The sequence below is a fragment of the Prionailurus viverrinus genome, chromosome C1 (genome assembly GCF_022837055.1).
Source record: "Prionailurus viverrinus isolate Anna chromosome C1, UM_Priviv_1.0, whole genome shotgun sequence".
NCBI classification, from domain to species: Eukaryota; Metazoa; Chordata; class Mammalia; order Carnivora; family Felidae; genus Prionailurus; species Prionailurus viverrinus.
In genome coordinates this window covers 178,684,418-178,699,818 of record NC_062568.1, presented here as the reverse complement: position 1 = coordinate 178,699,818, position 15,401 = coordinate 178,684,418, and the positions used below count along the sequence as shown (strand labels likewise).

General features: G+C 45.3%; 1 protein-coding gene across 2 annotated transcripts in view; it reads right to left on the bottom strand.

Moving 5' to 3' along the window:
• Positions 1–32: 32 nt before the first annotated feature.
• Positions 33–15,401, bottom strand: part of TESK2 (testis associated actin remodelling kinase 2) — a 135,869-nt gene continuing 120,500 nt past the window's right edge. The window contains exons 5-11 of one of the 2 annotated variants that reach the window (XM_047869881.1): positions 13,491–13,637; positions 3,514–3,596; positions 3,190–3,274; positions 2,855–2,938; positions 2,562–2,648; positions 1,729–1,846; positions 33–1,462 (exon numbers count right to left, since the gene is read on the bottom strand). In XM_047869881.1, coding sequence (XP_047725837.1) covers positions 738–1,462; positions 1,729–1,846; positions 2,562–2,648; positions 2,855–2,938; positions 3,190–3,274; positions 3,514–3,596; positions 13,491–13,637 — 1,329 coding nt within the window. In that variant the 3' untranslated portion in view covers positions 33–737. The remainder of the gene's footprint in view (positions 1,463–1,728; positions 1,847–2,561; positions 2,649–2,854; positions 2,939–3,189; positions 3,275–3,513; positions 3,597–13,490; positions 13,638–15,401) is intronic. The other variant, XM_047869882.1, reaches the window with a different exon arrangement.

The window sequence follows — 15,401 nt, the reverse complement described above, 5'->3', positions numbered from 1 at the left end:
GTGTCACATGTTGACAAATACATAGAGCAGGCCCTGGGGCCTACAAAACCAGCCCCACTCCCAACCACAAGGTTGAAAGTTTTATGGGGCAGAACATTAAGACTCCTTCATAAATATGAAAATAGATTAATCAACTGGAAAAGACCTTTGAATAGGTTAGCTAAGAGCCATGACCACTACACGGCCTCACCCTCCCCTTGCATAGAAATGTAGTGATGTGGTCTGACTGTGCAGTAAGTGCAAACAGCAATTATTCAAGTGTCTTAGACATACTGGCAAGAAGCTCCCAGTCTTCAGGTCTGAGAAATAGCCATGCCCTTTATGGCGTCCTGGTCAGCGCCAGGTTCCATCCAGTAGCTTATATGCCCCAGGAAAGGGCAAAAGACAGACCTGGAGTAGGAAAGGAACCTGGGGTAATAGCTGCCTGCCAGCGCAAACTAGAACTAGGAGTCCTCTGGTCCTGTCTGGGGAAGTGCATTGGGAGTCGGGTGGGAGCCAGAGCTCCTTGCTGGATTTCAGAAGCTTGGTATCATCTGTTGGCCCTAAGTAGGAAAGCCTTTCACTGCTGTCTCCCCTCTCATGCACAGCCATTAGGCACTTGGAATCCCCATATTGAGCCTGGCTTGGCCTAGCCAGCCTGCTCTGTAGGCCACAGGGAAGAGTCAAGGCTGTACATAAGGGGGCCCAGTGGCTTCAACTGAAGGCCCACCCCCAAGGTGAGCTGGGACTAGCCCCCCTCACCCATCCTGTTCTCCCTGGGTTTTCAGGCCTATGCCTGAGACAGAAAACGGGACTGGAGCCAAGCTTCTTGGCCTTTCTTCTTCTACCTCCATCTCCTCAGAGGCACCTGCAAGGCATGGACTAGCTCCCTGGGGCCTGGGCCCAAAACCGTTTTCTTCTTGGGGACTGGAGCAGTCCATGGCTTCATGGGCCAGAACAGGTGGTAGGGCAGATGCTCGGAATGGCGGGATCTCTCTTACTCTGTACTTGAGACTACTGAGGCGTGGTGGGGGCCCATCAGATAGTGAATCTTCTCGGCCCACAAACGGACAGGCCTCTTGATGCAAGAACTCTGGTGAACCAGGCAAAGAACGCCACCGGCGAGCAGGTGGGGCCAGGGGCTCCTGCCAATCAGCCAGAGGCAGAGTTCCAGGCCCTGGTGCATCTAGGTCAAATACCAGGGAGATGACAGACTTGCTGGGCAGGTCAAAGAACTTGATCTTGCCACCCTTGAGGTCCTGGCGAGCACTGAAAGGGTTGATTTTGGGGGTGCGGACAGTACCACCTCGTTGTGGCTGGTAGTAGGGGTCCAAGACGTTTACTGTACGTGGGGGCTTACGGGAAAAGATGTCTGACTGGCTTCGAGACAGCCAGATAGTACGTCTTGGGCGTGGGGACTTGGGAGGGATCTTGTCATCCAGTGAGCTCAGTCGCTTTACACCAGGTCCCTTCTCCAAGAGTCCTGAAAAACAGTCAAGTCAGGGTTACTCACACTAGTCATGACAAACAGAAGCAGCACCTTGTGCCACAAAGTGTTTCACCAATGAGAAACAAGAGAGGCAATATGCCAAGTCATAACTCTGAAGAGTCCCATACTTTTTCCATCATCCCCTGCCCCTCTGCCTTTCTTCTGGACATGAGATCCTGCAATGAGCCCTAGAGAGGAAGGCCCCACATCCTAATTTCTTCCCTTGGGATCAGGTGAAACACTATGGTCTAATCTCTTACCCTTGGCTGTGGGCTGCAGCTTCCTGTCCGTCTCCAGCTCTTCTTCCTGTAGATGGCTCAGAATTTCCTCCAAGGTCTTCCCAATCTCCGCAAAGGATGGGCGTAGTTTGGGGTCCATCTGTGGTCATCCACACCAGCCATTAGCCCTCCACTCCTATTTTCCACCCCAAGGATGGCGTTTGAGTCTGTTTCTGGCATCTTTTAAGATTCAGGTGTGCAGCTAAGCTCTTTTCTGAAGGCCCCAGGCCATGAGGATGATTCCCAGAGCTAAGGTCAGGGGAGATGCTGTTGTCTAATACCCTCCCCTATCAGCACCCTTTCTGTATGGGTCTTATCCCCTTGTTGGGCACAGAACCCTCTGAAAGAGTAGGCTTAACATTAGTTTGTTCTGTTCTTGAGTTCTGCTGCTAACATGTTTCTGGGAGCTACCTGAGGAAAGCCCAGCTACCCCTTGGTCATAACAGGTAGGTCCAGCCCCAGAACTGTATAAAGTGAGGGTTAACAAAAGTTCTTCCCATAAGAAGTTCTTAAGACCAGCTGGACCCAAAGTCCAATTGAAACCTGACCAGAGCTCTATCAGTATCGAAAGCAAGAGGTGGTAAGTCTACCCTGCAGGCTGAAGACTACAATACAAAGCAGTTTTCCTTTTCTTGGTCCAGGGCTCTGGACTATCTGTTAGGCCTGGAGGAGGGGATGTGGGCACTGCCACTCATCAGTGAAAATGAGGTTCCTCATGAACCTTAATGAGCAACTTGTCCCTACAGTCCTAACCAGGTGAAAGGGGTTCAGCAAGCCCCTGACCAAAGCTGGGGGAAGGGGAGGGAGACACTCACATTACAGCAGTTGAAGGTGAGCTGCAGAAATTCTGGGGGACAGTCTCCCACCATATGCTGGAAAGCGTCATAGTCTAATCCGAAGTTCTGTGGATGGGTATGGTGGGGAGGGGACATTGGTAGACTGGTCATTAATCCCTCCACCCATCCTGGCCTGCTTAGGAGAGGCTGAGAACTGCCCCAAAGAAGTAACCACACAGACAGTTCCAGCAACTCCACCCCAGTAACAACAGTTCCATAGCCTCAAAACCAGCCCCATCCCAGTGGCACTGTTCCCTATGCCTGCAGCTCACCTCTGTGCGAGGAAGGTAGTCCGGATCAGCTTGGATGCGGGCGATGATCTCACAGAGGATGATACCATAAGAGAACACATCCGCCTGGTGGGTAGTAAGACCTCAGTTTCCTTCTCAGTGGGGTGAGAGGTGGGGTCTGTGTCCCTCAGGTCTGCCAGCCCAGGCCTAAGCCCTGTATTTCATTCAGTTCATTTACTGGGTAGCTGCCAAGTACCAACCCTGCTCTGAGCAGGATGTAGATACTTACCGTGAACATACAGGGTGATTGATCCTGGACACTTTCCTGATAAGAGTGGATTCTAAGGAGAACCAGGCCCTGGGCTCCCCAGACTCACCTTTTCATTGTAGGGCTCATCTCGGAGAACCTCAGGTGCCATCCAGAAGGGTGAGCCCACCACAGCCAGCTTCTCATTCCCCATGCTGTGGGGTGGGGGTGAGGGGAGAGATTATATGGAGAATGAGCTCACCACTGGCTGGTGCAATGGGATATCTGACCATTGGGAATTCTTCTCCCTGAAGAATGGACACAGACTAAGACTGACCAAATTTAGGGAGCTGAGATTGAACTGTAACCAAGTTCTGGCCTCTGGGGAGGAAGCTGGCGTTTTTCCTTTGCTTCAGTCTCTTCTGTGACCCCAGCACCTATTAGGGCTACCCACCTGACGTCAGGAATCTTCTCAGCCAGGCCAAAGTCAGCTACCACTGCAGAGTAACCATTCTCATCCCTCTTTATCAGGCAGTTCTAGGGTTCCCAAAGAAGAAGACAATGTGGCTCAGAAGGGGGACCAGCCAGCCATAGTGTTACCACCACCCCTCCCTGCCACAGGGCACCTTGTCTTCTCCTTGGTGAAACTACACTCAGGGGCGCCTGGGTGGCGCAGTCGGTTAAGCGTCCGACTTCAGCCAGGTCACGATCTCGCAGTCCGTGAGTTCGAGCCCCGCGTCAGGCTCTGGGCTGATGGCTCAGAGCCTGGAGCCTGTTTCCGATTCTGTGTCTCCCTCTCTCTCTGCCCCTCCCCCGTTCATGCTCTGTCTCTCTCTGTCCCAAAAATAAAATAAAACATTGAAAAAAAAAACAAAAACAAACTACACTCAGGCTGACCCAGTGGTCAGACCTGGGACTCTGTCAGCCATGTGAAATGAGTTAGGCCTGGATCTTGGGTGGCTGCCATAAGAGTCATATGCTTCAAACAAATATTAATCTTTGCTTTTATATACTAAGCATGGTTCTAAGTGCCAGAGAAAGCTCAATGAACAGACATCTTTGTCCTCGTGGAGCTTAGAATCTAGTGGAGGAAGACGGACTATCAGGTCCCTGCCTCCCATCCTCTTTTCCTCAGAATGCAGAGACCCAAAGTAATATAAGTGTAGGACAAGTGCCAGGCCTGCACTACCTTTCATTGCCCAGAGGATCACAACCAACCTCCTCAATGGCATTAAAAGTCTATGATCTGGCTCCAACCACTGGCCTGCCCCCTATCCCCGGCTGCTGCTCCTATGCACACATCTCCATCTAAACTTGTCACAGACAAGCCTGACCTGTGAAGCCTGAACAGCCCCTTCAAGCCTTTGTCTTTGCTTCTATTGCTTCCTTCCATTTGGAATGTTCTCTCAATTCTCCTTTTCACCTCAGATTTTATGTGTTTTAAGGTAAGTGACCTTTCCATCCTGTCGTCTCCAGCTCTCACCACCCTCTCTCTTCTCAGCTCCTTTAACTCCTCCTCTATGTCACTTCCTCTTACAGTCTAACAGAGAGCAGGTTCTGGTTCAGGCCCTCTGATAGCACTCAACTCATGAGAGAGGCTCAGGATGTGCTCACTGAACAAATGCTGCTGTCCCCAGAGAAAAGATGAACACAAATGGCTTGTAAATAAACAAATCACCAACCGGCTCTCCGCAAACAGCTACATTCAAAATAGCCCTACACCACTCGCTCATGAGGCACCTCACACCACCTTCTTCCTCCAAAGGCAGGAGAGAGTAGGGATCCTTGGCTCAGGGACATTTCTGGGGCCAGCAAGACCCTATTTGACCCAAACCTACCCTCCCTCCTTACTAGGTTTGGCATGCAGTTGCCAAGTCACCTCCTGCTTACTCTACCTCAGGTACCAATCACCCCCCGCCCCCTACTTTGGCCTTGACATTATCATACTATTTTCTCCCTGAGCTGGAGGGAGCCTGTGATTTCATCACATCTAACCTGGGCCCGAGTAGACATGCATCATCTCTGGCTTCCAAGCAGGACCATCCTTGTACTTGTCCTGGCTTTGGCCTTCCCATCAGGTTCTGCTGGCTCAGCACCCCATAACCCCCTGACTATGACCATGAGAAGATGGGCCCTAGGCCAGCTTGCCTATTAAACAGCTGAAGCCCAGGCCATAGGGCACAGGCTTATGAGGCAGTGGCAGCTCAGATCTGTCACCTATTTTTCTCCCCTCCTATTTGATCTGCAACTCCTTTCTCCTGTCTCCTAGGCTCAGTCTAAAGTCCTACTTACTATTTGCTTTATAGCCCTCAGAAACTGCCCTGCAAATTCAGCCTGGGAGGAGGAGATAAGGAACAGAACATGGCCACAGTACTCTGCCCTTGTCAAAGCTCTGTGGTTTCTGCCCGATCTTCACATTCATAGACATCTACTGTCCACCCACTGCAAATCATCCATCTAGGAGTACAGGACTTCACAGTAGCTTCTCTGAACAGCTGAGAAATGGCTAAGGCAGGGATGATCAGGGCCCCACAATATGGGGCAAGGCTACCCAGTTTGCCTCTGGTCTGGAGGGTGACCACTGCCCCTCATAAAGTTTCTCACAGCCAATAGCTGGGCATTGGAGCCAAAGACAAAGTTGGGATACTGAAAAACAAAAGAGCCAAATTTTAGAAGTCTGTATTTCTAAAGGGATAAGGCAAATGAGGAGGAGCCCTGATGGATTAGCCCTGGTGGTATTTTCCAAAATCTCCTGAGCCTGTCCTGAATGGGGTCTAGGCTAGCGAAGTTTGGCTGGCAACACTTGCCATTTTTACTTCCTTATCTCCCACTCATTCCTCATGGGTTTCTGCTGTAAGTTCTCACATGACTCTAGGGCTTTAAGCTCAATAGACAAAAATTAGTCCTTATATTAACTTGATCTTTCTGCTGTTGACATTGTTGATTCTTTCAACACTTTAAAAAAATTTTTTTTCAAGATTTATTTATTTTTGGGACAGAGAGAGACAGAGCATGAACGGCGGAGGGGCAGAGAGAGAGGGAGACACAGAATCGGAAACAGGCTCCAGGCTCTGAGCCATCAGCCCAGAGCCCGACGCGGGGCTCGAACTCACGGACTGTGAGATCGTGACCTGGCTGAAGTCGGACGCTTAACCGACTGCACCACCCAGGTGCCCCAATTCTTTCAACACTTTTACATATGATTCAGGAATCATTAATACTAGGAGTGCAGAGAATAAACAGTTGTGGTCCTGAAGCTAACAGACTAGCTATTAGAGGCTAGTTAGAGGCTATTCCTGTTCCCTTTCAATTTTTCTCTCCTGGCTTCTGTGACACTACAGCCCTGGTTTTCCTTCTCTACCTTTGGCTACTGTACAGGTTCCAGTGCAGGTACTTCTTCCTATCTCATGCTCTCAGAGTTCTATCTTGAGCCTACATCTCTCAGGCTCCATTTGTGCTGATGACTCCCAAATGTATATCCTCAGACCTGACCTTTATCCTCAAGCTTCAGATTTGCATATCCAGTCTATTTCTGGACATCTCCTGGATTACTCATACTGAATTCCATACATGCAAACCTGAACTCACTTTTTCCCTCAAAAGCTAAAGCTAGCTAAGCTAGCAACCTGGGATTCACCCTAGATTTTTTACTCTTACTCCAACTAATTTAGCTTCTAAATATTTTTTTAAATCTGCCCCTCCCTCTTCATTGCCCACCCCTCCCCGCCCCCACCTTTGCATTAGTCCAGGTCCTCCTTATTCCTCCCTGGGATATTGCAGTGCTCTTCTAACTGATCTCTATGGCTTAGTCCAGGCTTGAACTCCATAATCCACCTTCCTCATTCCTGCCAGCATGACCTTAGTAAAATGTAAATCTGTGTTACTCTCCTGTTTAAAAGCCATCAATGACATACTGTGTGATTGTTTTTATATTAAACGCCCAGAATAAGCAAATCCATAGAAGTGAAAATGGATTAGTGGTTGCCCAGGGCTGAAGGGAGAGGGGAATAGAATCTGGGGCTTTCATTTCTAGTGAAATGAAAAGTGAAAAGTTCTGAAGTTAGATAGTGGTGATGGCTGAATGTACTAAAAACCACTGAAATACATACTTTGAGAGGGCAAATTTTATTTTATGTGAAGTGTATCTCAAAAAGCTATTACTTTAAAAAAAACTGACTGGGGCGCCTGGGTGGTGCAGTCGGTTAAGCGTCCGACTTCAGCCAGGTCACGATCTCGCAGTCCGTGAGTTCGAGCCCCGCGTCAGGCTCTGGGCTGATGGCTCAGAGCCTGGAGCCTGCTTCCGATTCTGTGTCTCCCTCTCTCTCTGCCCCTCCCCCGTTCATGCTCTGTCTCTCTCTGTCCCAAAAATAAAATAAAAACGTTGAAAAAAAATTAAAAAAAAAAAAAGCTGACAGTGGTTTTCTTCATTTCCTGTCTAGAAGATTAATTCCAAGTTTGATAGTATATGATCAGAGTCCTCTCTTTTCAGCTCTTATTCCCCACCACTCCTACCTCCCAGTCTGCCCATTGTACTGTTCATGCCACTATGCCTTTGTTTATGCAATTCCCTTTGTCTACTCTGCTCTGGAATATTAGCCCCACCACATGCATGTGCACACACACACACTACTTATTCATAAGTAGAATTCCATTTTCAAGATTCAGCTTAGGTATTTTCTCTTCCAAGAAGCCTGCTCTGTACCCTCAGGTTGGGTTAAATACCACTTTTTCAAAGCATCTTATGCATTGCCCTTTCTGTAACCTTAGCATCTGCTATATTATAATGAAAGTGTCTGTACATTCATCTGTATAGTTCATTCCCATGACTATAGACTATAAGCTGTAGGAAAGCAGTAATGTCTTAAGAGGAAGGTGGCCCAGAGAATACTAGGTAGTATCCCTTCCCTAGGGTAAGGGAAAGATTGCCTACTTCTGTCTGTATGGTACCATAGGAATTACAAAACATTCTTCACAAACATAATCCTAATGGTTCTTCAGAATAACATTGTCAGATGCGCAGATCTAAGATTTTTACATTTAAGGTGATAAAAACGAAGCTTTCAACTCTGAGTGGTAAAGACCCAAGTCTCCTGATTCTTAAAAGCTTTTTTTTTTTTTTTAACATTTATTTATTTTTGGGACAGAGAGAGACAGAGCATGAACGGGGGAAGGGCAGAGAGAGAGGGAGACACAGAATCGGAAACAGGCTCCAGGCTCCGAGCCATCAGCCCAGAGCCCGACGCGGGGCTCGAACTCACAGACCGCGAGATCGTGACCTGGCTGAAGTCGGACGCTTAACCGACTGTGCCACCCAGGCGCCCCCCAAGTCTCCTGATTCTAAAAGGTTCTCACATAATGATTCTGTCCTCCCCAGAAAAAGAGGCTGATGAGCTTTCCCTTGGGGACAGCAAGGTCATGGCAGGAGCAATGCAGTCTCAAGAGAGTAGCCTGGTCCATGGAGAAGGCAACACTGTGTACAATAACATAAGACCCTTTCACTTGTGACTGCAGCCCCTACCTCAAATGTTGCCCTTGGATTCAAGGGCATCTAGTACAATGCTTGCATTTCTCATCTAACTTGGATGCGGCCCCAAAATAGACTATGTGGCTATAAAGTACAAAATATGAAGCCAGACCAATTTTCAGGCTGTGTGAGGTGCAAGATCCATTGCATAGAGGATAGACACTTCTTTATTCAAAAGTATCCTTGCCTATAAAAATTTTTTTTCCTTGCCTATAAAATTAACAACACAGTAAACAACAGATTTTGGTGAGGATGCTGAGAAAGGGGAATCCTTTTACACTGTTGTTGGGAATGCAAACTGGTGCAGCTCTGGAAAACAGCATGGAGGTTCCACAAAAAGTTAAAAATAGAACTACCCTGTGACTTAGCAATTGCACTACTAGGTATTTTCCTCGAAGGATCCAAAAATAGAGATTCAAAAGGGGTACATGCACCCCAATGTTTATAGCAGCATTATCAACAATAGCCAAACTATGGGAAGAGCCCAAATGCCCACTGACTGATGAACTGAAAAAGAAGATATTGGGGGGGGGGGGTGCGCACACTGGAATATTACTCAGCCATCAAAAAGAATGAATTCTTGCTATTTGCAACAACAACATTGGTAGAGCTACAGCATATTATGCTAAGTGAAATGAAATAGAACACTCAGAAAGACAAATACCATATGATTTCACTCATATACGGAATTTAAGAAACAAAACATTAACATATGGGAAGGGGGAAAATGAGGGAAATAAACCATAAGAGACTCAATTACAGAGAACATACTGAGGGTTGATGGAGGGAGGCGGGTGGGGTTAGCTAAATGGGTGATGGGTACTAAAGAAGGCACTTGTTATGATGAGCTCTGGGTTTTATATGTAAGTAATGAATCACTAAATTCTACCCCTGAAACCAACATTACACTATATGTTAACTAACTTGACTTTAAATACAAATTTGAAACAAAACAAAACAAAACAAAACTGTCCTTGCCTAGAGTAAGCAGCAAACATAAGAAAGGCTCAGACAGACTTCCCTGAGGTGAGGGTTGACCTTTTCAGCTTCAAAAAGGAGCCCATGCACTGCTGCTACTTGGCTCCCATTCTCTGTCCTCACCCCTATTATAATTCATCACACCATAGCAGAGAGACTTCTATGTTTGCCTCTTCAAAGACAGTGAATGATCCCATTTATCTATGTGTCTCAAAACCTAGAACAGACACACAGAAAGGGCTTAGCAAAAGTTTGTTATATGAAAGTTTGGGCAGATAATTGAAACAACTGGGGTTCTTTTCACATATGTCAAAGGCATACACTAATCATACATTCAACTCTCCATTGTGGGGACTGAGCTGACAAGAGACTCAAAAAGAGTGGGCACGAATGCATTTCTGGAAGCCAACACAAACCCTTCAGAACTGGGCCACAGTAGACACTTGAGAGCAGTTCCTGAGGTCTCCTAGAACAGCTGTACAGTCAATATTGACACTGAATAAAACCACCTGAGCGAAGAAATGCCAAGTCCATTTGTTAATGTTAGTTCCAAGCTAAAGCTATTTCTGCAACAACAACAAAATGGCTTTCATGTGCCATCACCTCTTTCCCCTCACACAAATTTCTCCTCACACAAATTCACTCCATTAACCCAGTTAGGATCAGAGAGGAAAGTATTGATTCTACATCTCAAGAAAGGTTCAGAGGTTCTTTTCACAGCACAGGGAAATCAGAGACTGAACTGCACTCCTAAATGCTCAGAGGCTGCTACAGTCCAAGTTTCTTAGAAGATTATCCAGTTTACTGTAATGTGTCCCATCCCTTGCCCTCTATCCCACCCTGTGATGCCATATCTTTACCCCAGCTCTTATGTAATAATCTTCACATACCTGTCCCCCCAACAAGACTAAGAGCTCATGGATAGTAAAGATTGGGTTCCAGTAATTTTCTATGTCTCCAATACTAGGTCTTCTAATAGAATAGTATGAATGGTTCCCCAAAATTATTGATGTTATTCATTATATTAAAAAAAAAAAAAGAGGGGAGCCTGGGTGGCACAGTCGGTTAAGCGTCCGACTTCAGCCAGGTCACGATCTTGCGGTCCGGGAGTTTGAGCCCCGCGTCGGGCTCTGGGCTGATGGCTCAGAGCCTGGAGCCTGTTTCCGATTCTGTGTCTCCCTCTCTCTCTGCCCCTCCCCCGTTCATGCTCTGTCTCTCTCTGTCCCAAAAATAAATTAAAAAAACGTTGAAAAAAAAATTAAAAAAAAAAAAGAAAAAAGAAAAAAGAAAAAAACCTACTACAGGGTGCCTTAACAGACACTCTGTCTCTCCAGCACTCAATGTTGTTCCTAATTCTTGCTGTCTTCAGTCTCTGAAAACTGGCATTTTCTGCTCCTAGTTGTGTGGTATAGCCTAAGACCATAGTTGAATAGGCTTTCTACTCTGGTGGAGTCACCAGAGTGGTTTCTTTGGAGTCAGTGAAAAACCAAAACCAAACAACCAAGAATAGAGGTACAATTCATAATTCACACTCCTAGGGATAACCTAAGAAGTAATGGTATTAAGCAGAAACAAACTGCTCTCGGCTGCTCCTACAAGCCAAACCTTATGTGTAGTACTAGTTACTCCCAGAGCTACTGATAAAAGCCTGTGTGTGGTGATTGCCACTTCTTGATGGAGCTCATGAATTGAGTTTTTTATTTAAAAAAATTTTTTTAATGTTTATTTATTTTGAAAGAAAGAGCGAGTACTAGCAAGGGAGGCGCAGAGAGAGGTGAGAGAGAATCCCAAGCAGGCTCCGCACTGTCAGCACAGAGCTCCATGCTGGGCTCAGTCTCATGAACCGTGAGACCATGACCTGAAACAAAATCAAGAGTCGGACACTTAAATGACTAAGCCACCTTGTGCCCCCATTTGTTTTTCTTGAACTTGAGATTCCCTACAGTGCACTTCCCAACCTGTCTCCAGGTTGCAAAGTCATTTTTTCTCACAACATGGGAGTATCCTAAATATCTCCTTACAGTTCAGATCCAAGAAATCACAGCCTAGAGACACGGAGAGTTCTTTCTCCTAAGTTCCTAATTTCTCTTCTCAAGGGGATACCCACTCCCCATTAGGAAATGGACCTATAGGTCCAAAGAGGTTAGTCATTGTTACAGTACAACATGACAATCCCAGACAGAACTACACTTGGACACTAGCATGATGGAGCAAAGTACTTTGGAGGCACAGAGGGAATACGATCAGCTCTTAGGAATTTGTTGGGGGGAGTTTTGTTCCAGAAAGCCTAGCTACCCTAACCTAGTGATCTTTCTTTTCCCAAAACCAATGGTCTGAAGCTGAACACTCAATTATTAAATGCTGTAGGCTGTTCTTTAGTTATTTCCCAACAGACTATAAGTACCTCTAGGTCAGAAACTGTCCTTTTCTAATATTTCTTCACCCATGGTGCCAGGCATAAGAGACGCTCATGTAGGTGTGGGGGAAATATATACATAGATAACTCATCGGGATGTTTCTCCACCTTGGAAGAAATGATGCTTTCTCAGTAGGAAGCAAAGATTTGGTTCTGGCTGCACGCTCAAGGTGAGAGAAGGCTATCAACCTAAGGCAGTATCTTGATATACAACCCTACCCATTTACCTAGAATAAGTACAGTTTTCTTAGTCTTGATTTTCTAAAAAACAAAGGGATAAGATGACACCTTCCAGGTCCTAACCCTTACAAGTGCCAATAAAGATAAAGGACTCCTCATAACTAGGCCTCAGTTGGTCACTGGATTCCACTCGCCAGTCTTAATGCTGCTTCAGTAACAGTGTAGCTGACTACAAATGGCCCTGCCATACCCAGGGGCCCTACACTCACCTCCCCAAAGCTGTTTTCTCTGTAGTAGTTTATAAACCAATGGCCAGGGCCCCTCAGGGGTAGTACTGCTGTTTGGAACCCCAGAACCACTGTAGTGAAAGGTAGCCAGCGACTTACTTCTCTAGGCCTTATTGGCTCTGAGAGTACAGCTTGCTTGTGTTCCTTTGCAAACTTTCTCTGATAACAAGCTTTGTTACCCCTCATTCATGACAGAAGGGGTACAAGAGTATGTATATGCATGTCTGTGTATGTGCACGTGTAGATGTTGAGGGTGGAGAATTAAATGACAGCTATTCTTGGACAAGTACAAACTCCTCTAAACATCCGTAGAAGACTAAATTGCTCTTGCAGAGAAATCATATTAGATGATTTACAGTTCCCACATCAATGATCAAACAGTACTATTTATATAAGCCTTGTTATGGTGGTGTCTTGGGCCACTTGGCCCTGAGATGCCTGCCTTGTAGCATGGCCAACATCCTCTAAAAGCAACTCTTTTCTAACCTGGTCACATAGCAATTTGGACAGTAAGAGACTAGCTGATGCCAAAGAACTGGCAGAATGGCAGAAACTCAATCACACAGATAGAAAATGGGTCAGTACGTTATGGCCCTCAAAACCTGCACTCAAATGACAAAACCAGTGAACTTCTGTTCTCAGTTAAGAGCTACTTCCTGGAGGCCATGAGAGAGAACACTAAGACATAGGCTCCCAATTTGCCTTGACTGCTGTCTCTCCTATAGGGCAAGAATCTCTTAACCCTCCTCATGCCAACTGCTCCTGCAACATACATTCAGATTGAAGTAAAGCATTAAGGTTCTTAAGTGTTGCCTGGCTCAACATTCAACACTCAATCCTGCTGAAAGATTGGTTTTCTAAGGACAGCTGTACTATATATGTATACTAATATACAGAGTAGTAAGTTGTATTCTCTGTGATTGAATGTTAAATCTGTAAGAGATCTCCATTATTTCAAAGTTCATTAATAATTGGTTTTTTTAATACTGCTTTCTTGGTAATGGGAGACAATGTCTCAAAGAGTTGTGCAAGAAAAGCCTTCATACCTTAGATGTGAGGTCCCGATGAAAAATGCCTTTGAAATGAAGGTAGCTGAGGCCCACTGCTATGTCATAGGCCAGTTTCACCCTCACAGTCCAGGGCAAATGCAGGTTACTGTCTAGTAATTGTTCCAGGTTTCCAGAGTTGATATACTGCAAAATAGAATGGAAAACCCAGCCACCATTTGTCAGGAACGTTTAGGCTGGTGTTGAAACCATTAGAGAATAAACACCTAGAAGATAGAGACTCTAGGTTTTTAATTTTTTTTTTCTTAAGTTAGTGAGGGTTTATTCTGCATCCAAGCACTACGGTAGGTGCTACACACAAAGACCCTTTCCTTTGAAGAGATCACAATCTATTCAGGGGTACAAACTATATCATGTGGTAAATGCCAAAATATAGCTTTGTACAGGTACAACAGCACTATGAGTGAATAAAGTTACAAAACCAATCTCGGCATGTCAAAGGACGCTATACAGAGGAAATAAGGAGTTAAAAAGATGACCTGGGGAATCAGGAAAGAAAGATACTACATACAGAAGGAGCAACATATGCAAAGTTATAGGTTAAACACATGGTGCATTCAGGAAACTAATTTACTCAATATGGCCAGAGTGCATGAATAGTAGAAACAGGTGAGGCCAATATGTTTTGCTAAGATATATGGACTTTATCCTTCTATTGGGAACAAAATAAGCCTTTTAAGCAGAAGAGGGAAATGTTCATATTTGCTTTTTATTTTATTATTATTATTATTATTAATGTTTCTTTATTTTTAAGACAGAGAGAGACAGACCCTAAGCAGGGGAGGGGCAGAGAGAGAGGGAGACACAGAATCCGAAGCTGGCTCCAGGCTCCAAGCTGTCAGCACAGAGCCTGACGTGGTGCTCAGACTCATGGACCATGACATCATGACCTGAGCCTAAGTTGGATGCTTAACTGACTGAGCCACCCAGGTTCCCCTATTTTTTTTAATTACTTTTTAAAAAGTTTATTTATTTATTTTGAGAGAGAGAGAGAGAGAGAGAGAGAGAGAGAGAGAGAGAACACGAATGGGATAGGGGGAAGAGAGAGAGGGAAAGAGAATTCCAAGCAGGCTCTGCATGGTCAGCACAGAGCCCAGCATGGGGCTCGGTCTCACAAATGATGAGATCATGACCTGAGCCAAATGCTCAATTGAATGTGGCACCCAGGTGCCCCCATTTTCTTTTTAAAGAAAAGATTATTTAAGCAATGGTATGATCGGTGGGTTAGATGGAGAATATGGAGAAGGATAAATAGGCAATTATTACAATAATCCTGACGAAAGAAGGGTGCCTCAGTTAAGGCAATAGTGGAAGTATTGGAATAGAGCAAGATTCAAGATATATTTTTAAATGGAAGAGTCAAACAAACAAACAAACAAACAACTTGACTACCTGGATGGGGGGATGAGGGCAACAAAAAGCTCTAGGTTGATCCTAGGTTATTGGTCCCTGGATGCCATTATTAAATATCCACAAAATAGAAGGACAGGTTTTTAGAAGAAGCAAGGTTAAAAGATAGTGAGTTTAGCTAGGAGATGTTGAGTTTAAGGGCTTGTGGGACAGCAGAGGTGAAGATGTCCTATAGAGAATCAGCTTAAAGTTTAGGAACAAAGTCTGAGCTAGAGACTAACATTTAAAAGATAGTAACATTGAGCTGAAGTAGTCATGATGCCAAGGGATGTATGAAATTGTCCAGGGGTTAACATATAAAGTGCAAATTAACAGAATCTTAAGGAATGGTAACGTTTAAAGGAGCAGGCAGAGGAAGTAGAACCAAGGAAGAATGTTACCACAGAAGCCAAAGAAGGAGAACATTCCAAGGTGGAAATGACCAAAAGTATCAAATGCCATAAATATCAAGTTATGTGAGCATAAAAAGTGTCCACTGAA